Source organism: Hetaerina americana, unplaced genomic scaffold, assembly GCF_022747635.1.
Source record: "Hetaerina americana unplaced genomic scaffold, ioHetAmer1.1.p SCAF_74, whole genome shotgun sequence".
NCBI lineage: Eukaryota > Metazoa > Arthropoda > Insecta > Odonata > Calopterygidae > Hetaerina > Hetaerina americana.
In genome coordinates this window covers 87,733-96,323 of record NW_027287361.1, presented here as the reverse complement: position 1 = coordinate 96,323, position 8,591 = coordinate 87,733, and the positions used below count along the sequence as shown (strand labels likewise).

General features: G+C 36.7%; 1 protein-coding gene across 1 annotated transcript in view; it reads left to right on the top strand.

Moving 5' to 3' along the window:
* Window positions 1–42: 42 nt before the first annotated feature.
* Window positions 43–8,591, top strand: part of LOC139697373 (ATP-dependent DNA helicase DDX11) — a 28,251-nt gene continuing 19,702 nt past the window's right edge. The window contains exons 1-4 of the mRNA XM_071596049.1: window positions 43–291; window positions 395–658; window positions 3,472–3,681; window positions 5,629–5,795. Of these exons, the coding sequence (XP_071452150.1) occupies window positions 145–291; window positions 395–658; window positions 3,472–3,681; window positions 5,629–5,795 (788 nt within the window). The 5' untranslated portion in view covers window positions 43–144. The remainder of the gene's footprint in view (window positions 292–394; window positions 659–3,471; window positions 3,682–5,628; window positions 5,796–8,591) is intronic.

Genomic DNA, 8,591 nt, shown 5'->3' with positions numbered 1-8,591 from the left:
CGAAATCGAAACTTCTTTCGCGCTCAAAGTGAGGATTGTAAACTGTCCACACGAATATGAATTGTAAGCATCCTTAGCGTGTTTCGTTATTTTCTCAGAAATGTAGCACGAGCCAACTTGGAGAAAGTCGAGAGTACATTGAAAATGTCGGATAGTCAAGTTTCTCTCCGTCCACCCGATTCATTTCCATTTCCTTTTGAACCATATCCCATTCAGAATGATTTCATGAGGAATCTTTACATTTGTTTGGAAAATGAAAAAATAGGTATATTTGAGAGTCCAACAGGAACGGTAAGGGAGTTTGTGTTTGATTTAGATGAATGCAAAATTTTAATTTGATGGCTAATATTACACATGCGGAAAGAGGTAACCAAGGACAAATGTTCTCTTTAAGGGAAAATCGCTCAGTCTCATCTGCGGATCATTTCGCTGGTTGAATGATCATCAGAAGCGCCAAAAAGATGAGTTGGAAAGTGAGATAAAACGTCTTTCTTCACAAAGTAATGCGGATAGCGAATCTGGGATAGATTGGTTGACAAGCCAAGCCCAGAATTTAATGGAAAATCGTCGAAAATATGACTTGGAAAGTAAACTTAAAAGGATGCAACTCCAAGAGGAAAGGTTAAGGGAAATGAAGAAGACTTTGAAACAAATTCGAGTAAGATTTCTGTTATTATGGAAGGGTTACTCGTTTTAATGATAACCTCTAAGATATAACTTTTATTTGAGTTGAGTGAATCGGGTTGAATTAAGGAGTGCAATACGGACAATAGGAGGGATGAGAGTTGTCCACAACCTGGACATGTTTCAGGCTACTCAGGTGCAAGTAGCGGATGGAGTCAGGAGGTGAGGAAAAGTAGAAAGAGAGGGGGTCCATTATCACTCTTGCTTTTCAGCATAGGCATGGGAAAGGTCGAATTGAGTGAAAGGAAAGCAAGCGTGGAAGGGGTAGGCACGGTGAGGTAGGAGAGGGGATGGTAGGGAGAAATCCAATGGAGGCCGTAAAGATAGATTCAGTGCATTTTTTGGCAATGGGGTGCTTAAGACTGACAGAGGGGAGAACATGAGGGGAATGAGAAAGGGTGGGTATAGGAAAGGTATGTTGTGTGGAATGAAGGGAGGAAGGAAGTGCGCAGAATTGTAGAGGAGCTTATTGTAGTGTTTGATTCCAGGCTGTGAGTTGTTCGATGAACTAAAGGAATTATCATGCAGTTGCATTGGTCATGTCATTTCAAAAGTTACCTTAACCATTAGAATATTAAAGAATTATTACTTTTTAAAAATGACACTTCTTGAATGCCCATAAATGTGTGTTAATTGTTCACATTTTGTTTGGAAGTTAGTAATCATTTAATGGAATATCTCGAGTACACACACATAAGAAGTAAAGCACTGTGGTTCTTTATCTGAAACTTCTTTTTGAGTTAATCCACATACTCTCATTTGAATTGCTCATTTTAGCTCCATTTCGTTTTCTGAATACAATGTATAATTTTGTAAATTTTGTTGCCTTGCTGTTTATCCTAGACTAAGCTGAACCACAAAGCCTTTATTACTCTTTCCCTCTTCTTTTCATCGCTGCTGACTGTTATTTGTTTTCCCTGCAGATTATTTTCATTTTTTGTAAACTCACTCCAACTTCCTCTGCATTAATTGTCACAATTATATTCTGTAGCCGATGGAGTACTTAGTCTACCTCTTCCTTCCAATGGTTGCTTGGCAGCTTGCAGACATGAAAAATGACAAAGTTTCTATGGCTAGCATTTACTTCTACTAATAATACTCTGTCACTTGCTCTAAATTTACTATCCTTCTTCCTACCATCTGTTCAATATTAGTCATTCCTCACTTGCTCTGTACCTCTCTACTCTGTTACTCTTTAACTAAAATGATAGTTGTTGAGTAGTATAAATTGAAGGTAAAGAGAGCCAGCTCATGGGCATCATGAGTGGTAATAATATTGAACTAAAAGGAAGGAAGAGATGTAATAAATGTGGAACAAACCACTGATAGAAAAATATTCATTGAAGTAAAAGCTGAACCAATGTAGACATGAACAATGACTATCATGGTCATTGTTCAGGTCTATATACCGCCAAGTAATCATAGGGAGGAAGAATTTTACTGAGTTTTCCCTCCGAGGACATAATTGAGGTGTTCCTGAAGGAAGCATTTGTTAGAGATTGGTATTGAAATGTGACAGTAGTCAAAGGAAGGTATGGTAGTGAGTTAGGATACTACAGTCTAGTAACAAGAAATGACCACGGTTAGAAAACATTTAGAGTTCTACAGGAGAGGCTATAAACCTAACTAAAACTTGTTTTGAACCCCACGAATATGTGTGAAAGGAAAGTGTTTGGGAATATAGAAATATATCACGCTATATTATGGTTTGGCACAAATTTAGGAACGGGATGTTTAATTTTCAGTTCCTGGGAGCAGATGTAGATCAGGTCATAAATTAGAAATGATGAAAATGGAGTGGAAGGGAGAGTTTTTATTTACTAAATTCATAGTAGTTACAAGTGAGGAATTAACTGGAATATTTCATCAGATCAGAGTTAGTTCCTTTGCGAAAATAGGAAAAGGCTGCCATATGTGAAGACTGTTGGTCAATATGCTTGATTTTGCATTGAATTAAATCAGTATTTGAGATTATCATTTAAAGCATGGAGAGGATGTCTAAAGATTACTTAGGGAATGATCAGTTGGGTTCAGTAAGGGGAGATGCACGCATGATGCCATAGCATTAATGAAGTCACCAATAAAGAGGACTATAGAATACTATCAATATGTATTTTTTGTTTTGTAGATTTTGAGATCCACAACCTGTAGATTTCTCAGACTGCCAAGGTGGAAGTGGCAGACGGAGAGTCTAGATGGGCAGTGTTGAGAACAGGAGTAAGACAGGGGCATCCATTATCACATGTGCCGTTCAATATGCATGTGGGGGAAATAGTAAAAAGTGACATGGGAAAAACAGCAGATGGGAATGAAAGTCAGTGGGGAATTCATAAAATCAGTTAGGCTTGCAGAGAATTGAGTTTTAGTTTAGTGAGGAAAATGAACAAGGAAGTGCTGAACATGGTGGGAGAAAAAATATGGCTGTTGGAAGAAAAGGAAAGATGGATGCAGAGCATTTTCATCGCCAATGAGATGTGGAAGTCTGTGAGATAAGTGAGAATGTAAATGAGGAAGGGATAGGATAGGCTTTTTGGGTGGTATGAAGGGAAGAAGGAAGTTGACAGAATTGAAGAGGAGCTTCAATGTAGTGTTGAATATCAGAATGTGTTTTGTCAGGAGATGCAGCTAACTTGATCATTATGCCATTTGGTCCCTCCAGAACTCACCTTAATTGAGAATATCAATAATAATAATAATTATAATATATTTCATCTGCAAATTGTATGATAATTTTGAATATAATTTAGGATTTCGTTCACATAATTATATTTCACAATTTATTAATAGAGTTCAGTGCTGGACAAAGCAGACAGAGAATTTCAGCAACTATTCGGCAGTGAGAAACAAGATGAGTTGGATGGAAAGGGTCCAGAATCAGATGCTATAGAAGAATTGAAAAATGAAAATGACTTAGTCTTGGAAGATTATGGTAGTGACCAAGAAGACAATAGGTCTGAAGAAGAAGAAAATGAGGATGAAGCACAAGAGGATGTGAAGGTATGTGTTATGCATGAACAAGATGTCCATGGCATGAAAAACTTCAGATGCATTGCATCTTAGTAAAATGTGCGCCTCATTTCTCGAATTTGTCATTAACCTGGCAGCTTGTGCACTTAATCTTTCCAGTGGGTATAGGTAAAAACTCTATTGCTCATAATAACTTGCTGTCAAAATCTGCCACTAGACAGTGTATGTCTATTGTTGCACTATTAAATTGTTGTTTTATTTAACACCTTGTAATTGAACTATCATTTCTGGCAGTTTAATATCTAAATAGGGAGTTATCAGTCAGTACTGATATACTTCTGACTCCATTAGAAATTACTGAAGGTTGATGCAAAACTGCATATATTAATTGTAAACCATGGATTGAATAATTTAACCTTCACATTTTAAGAAAGAATCCAATATTAAGGCTCATAAAATGAAAAATGATATAAATCTATGTGCGTTTCACTTGCCTCTACCTTGAGATGTTTATCTGATTTCATCATCTGTTGATATTTGCTGGGCTATTGCAGAATATCATTGTGAAATTTAATGTAAGGCTATAGCTGTTTCATTGAAATAACATTCAATTATACCAAAAAAGTTATTTTATACAACTGAGTTTGGCTTTAATCTATCCAGATTCTGTGCTTGGGACTCACAACATAGCACATTTTCAATTAAAAATAATTTCTTAAGCTAGTCATTAAGATTCACTTTTTCAAAATAATGAAGTAAAGTCACTTTTCTTACTCTTTCACACAGTGTCATTTGTAGGCTTATGCTTCTTTCTATCATTGTTAAGACGGAGATTCCAGTGCTGTTCAAATTTAGCTCTTGAATGCCTACCATCCCTATCTGAGTGTGCACCAAATAACCCTTCCTATAGAAATTCAAAATCGTTGCTGTATTTTCTGCTAGCTTGGTTGGGCATCAGTGGGCAGGGTGTGGGCACACTTGTTATTTAAGTCCTCAGTTTTCAATTTTTGGGATGATTATATTTTTCCAACATCTTAACGTTAGTAATTTTAAGGAATTTAAGGCTGGTCAGTCATAAGGTGGGCACTGCCATATTTATGGTATTTAGCCATAGAGAGAGGTCTAATTATTATATTTCCTCAAGTAAGGCTGATTTATGTTGGCTCTCTGTATTCCATCATAAATAACTGTAAAAAAAATCATCATTTGAATCATTGCTAGTGGTGTCAAAGCTATCTTCCATCAAAACTAAAGCATCCAAGAAATGAGAAAATTTTTTAAAGTGCTATTAGTCAGTCAGAAATGTTTTGAAACCATTTTATTTGGTGTCCTCGTCATTTTTATCCGAAAAATCTTTCCAGTTTTTTTTGCTAAGCATTGAACACAGCCTAAGCTTTCATGAAATCATTTTTTTAATTTTTTGTTAGAGTGATACATATGTAATTAAAATGGATCTTTAATTTTTGGGTAACAGCAATATAATTTACAACCCTTTTCCTATATTTGTTCTAGTTCGTTCAAGTTCATCTTTATTTTTTGCTCCTTTAACTTCCTCTTCATTGAAATAGACTCACTTTTTGCCTTGAAATAATATTTTTGTAGTTTTACTCAAGCCACTTTTTTGGCTTTGATAACACTAACTATGGTTTAGCCGGGGAAAATGACAACTTTTTGCATATAGTTATGACAAAAGAACTTTTCTCTTATGACACTTGTTCTCTCGCTCCAAACATTATTGTTACGAGTGGCAGTCTGCTTGTCAGGGGTAGGTTTTGGAGGTCCCATGAAAACTAACTATTATGCTATGCCGTAGTTTTTTAAGGAACTTAGATTTTATAAGCTCGTTAAAATTAAAATAAACTTCCCTGTTTTATCCTTGTAGAATCAATTATTGTATCCTTGTAGAATCATTGAATGGGTACACACTCGTTAAGAAATGTATTAATTATTATATTACCTATATTAATCTCTTTTCAGATAATTTTCTGTAGCAGAACTCACTCTCAGTTATCCCAATTTGTCGGTGAGGTACGCTCCAGCCCATATGGAGAAACTACTCGCTTAGTTTCTTTGGCTTCTAGACAGTCGTTGTGCATTAATCCTCAAGTCAGTAGGCTTAAAAGCCTGGCTCTGATCAATGAAAAGTAAGCAAAATATTTTATCATTTTACTAGTTATTGGGCTGTCATAGCTGTTTTCTTCTTGTTTGTAATGAATTTTGTTAATAATTAACTGTTAGTTCTGTATAAATACACCCATAGTATTTAGATATACAGGGTCCATATAATAGGTATCATGATTAGTTCGCTGTAGCCTCGATGGAGTGGTGGATGGGGGTCTGACCTGTCGGCTCGGTAGAAGGGTCCCCCACCACTCAGGTGCACTTTAGTTCAGTCACCTCTGGGCATGCGTTGAGACAGGAGGTGGATTTTTGTGACGTGTTATTGTTTGTGGTGTCATTGCACCAGCATGGAGCGCACTGTCAAGCAATGCTAATCTGTGAAGTTTTGCTTTAAACTCGGGAAATCCACATCGGAGACCCTTGAACTCATTAAACAGCCTTATGGGGATGATGCCCTAAGCCGCACAAGAGTTTTTGAGTGGCACAAAATGTTTAAGGTAGGCCGGGAGCTCATTGAAGGCAAGCACCTTGTCTGATGCCCAACGACCTCTCGAACCGATGCTCAGGTGGCCAAAGTGAAAAAAATATTTGACTCTGACAGGCATTTAACCATCACCCTTATCAGTGAGGAGACCGGCATTTCAGTTCGAACCGTCCACACCATTGTAACGGAGGATCTTGCGATGAGGAAAGTGTGCGTGAAGCTGGTGCTGAAAGTCTTGAGCAAGGAACAAAAACTGTCGTGGTTGGATATTTAGCTGCTTACAAAATTCGGCGGAGTAACATTACCTAACCCCCCGCACAGCCCCGATCTGGCTCCACCTGACTTGTTTCCGCGTTTAAAAAGGGAGCTCAAAGGATATCGGTTCAACTCAATCGAGGTGGTTCAACTGGCGATGACAATGGCTCTCAATAGTATTCAGACAACCAACTTCCAGCGGGCTTTTGACGAGTGGCAGACATGCCGAACTAAATGTATTGATGCAGGAAGAGTGTATTTTGAAAATTATTAAGTAATTGTAATGATAACTGCAATAAATTTTGATTTTTGGAACCAGTCCGGATACCTTTTGTAAGGAACCTGTACATTAATTGTTCTGTGAAACTATGACTGTATGGAAACTTTGAAAATTAAACTGTTTTACAATAGTTTTGTGGAATTTACGGAAAGGGGAATCAATAGAAATATTTGGTTGAGGCCTGATGTACAAACTATGGATTGAGACTTTGGTTCATAGGTTAACTTAGTTGAATGTTTTTTACAGTCCAGGAAGTAAATGACAAATATGTACTTATGGAAAGTTTTTCTGAAGAGTCCGTATTTATCACAACATTCTAAGAGCTCCTTGGTTCAGTCTGGGTGCACCCAAATAAACTTAAATAAACATTAAGGATAAAGATTTTTGGTACCATTTGCTAATAATGCTTCTCATAGGAGTATGAATTGAGTTATAAGTGAGAACTTGGACTGGAATGTGGAGGAAGGATTAAAATTTAACTAAGTTCCTCATATTGTTTTTATGTCATACTTCGTATTCTGATGGTGTAATCAGGTGCTCATAAAACTTTTTGTTTAACTTTGACTGAAAGCATCATCATTGTTATCCATTAATTCTCTCCCTAATTATAGCTTGGTAAAATAAGCGTAGGTTATCCTGACCTTGCTGAAAAGGTCCCCACTTCAACTGGGCCATATAGCACCAATAAATTGTTGTCAGTGGAGCCCCTTCATGTTATTAATTGAGCAAACCTTAAAGAATTTCAACACCTGGTTGTTATTTTTGCTTTCTCCTTTCCTTTTTTTTTGCTTGAACTTTCCCCACTCCCATTCTCTCCATGTTGATCTTCAAGGAAGGCCTAGAAAATTCATGAATAAGTTCAGTGGTGTTTAGAAAAAGTGGATTATCCATTCATAAAATTTTGAATCTACTGAATGATGAATACATGGAGGGAGCAGTCTTCAGAAGAGACTTGCAACTGTGTTATTGTATTGTATGCTCTAGTAGATTGCGATTCAGGCTGCTACTGTTAGAATTGCTGAACATTTCGTATGCCCAATTTGAAGTAAGCAGTAGTTGGGTGTGGCATTTCCAAAATAGACCTAGGATAAGAAATTTAAAAAAAGGCAAATATTCAGGTGCTAATGAAGGAATGTTGAACCATTTGAACTATGACTAAGAGATTCCCAATCATACAAGTCTTCAGTTTAGCCAACTATAATACTGATTAAACTGGGCACTTCTGAAAGTCATGGCTGGAAAATATACTCAGTTATGCTTTCAACGACTGGCCAAAAATCATCAAAAGAAAGAATTTCTGTTCTTCTCTGCATGCTTTCTGGTGGTGAACATCATTTAAATTAGTTTTGTGGATAAATCTAAGCACTTCTATTCTTTTAAAAACTGAAAAAATAAACTTCTTATGCATTACTACCACAACTCTTCTAAGGATTAGCTCTCTCAATATCTCATGGCAGATTGTTTTTTTCATCTCCTGGGGCCTGGATTTAGAATATTTCAGATTGAAGAAATTTAGGTCACTCCCAAGGATATCAAATCTCAACAATTGTTCTTCTCACCCCAATTTTAAAAATCTCATTGGTAGTGTCAGAAAAATCAAATTCCATATATTTCCTTCAAACACAACCTCCTTAATATAGCCAGTGGGTCAGGGTACCGTGATGGGTGTAAAGATACTGTGCAGGAGAAAATATCTGGATATTTGGTGTACTGGAAAATGATGATGACATTGAAGAGGATACCTATGGGTAAAGGGCATTGCAGAACATAAATGTTACAACATTAAGTCGATGCATACAT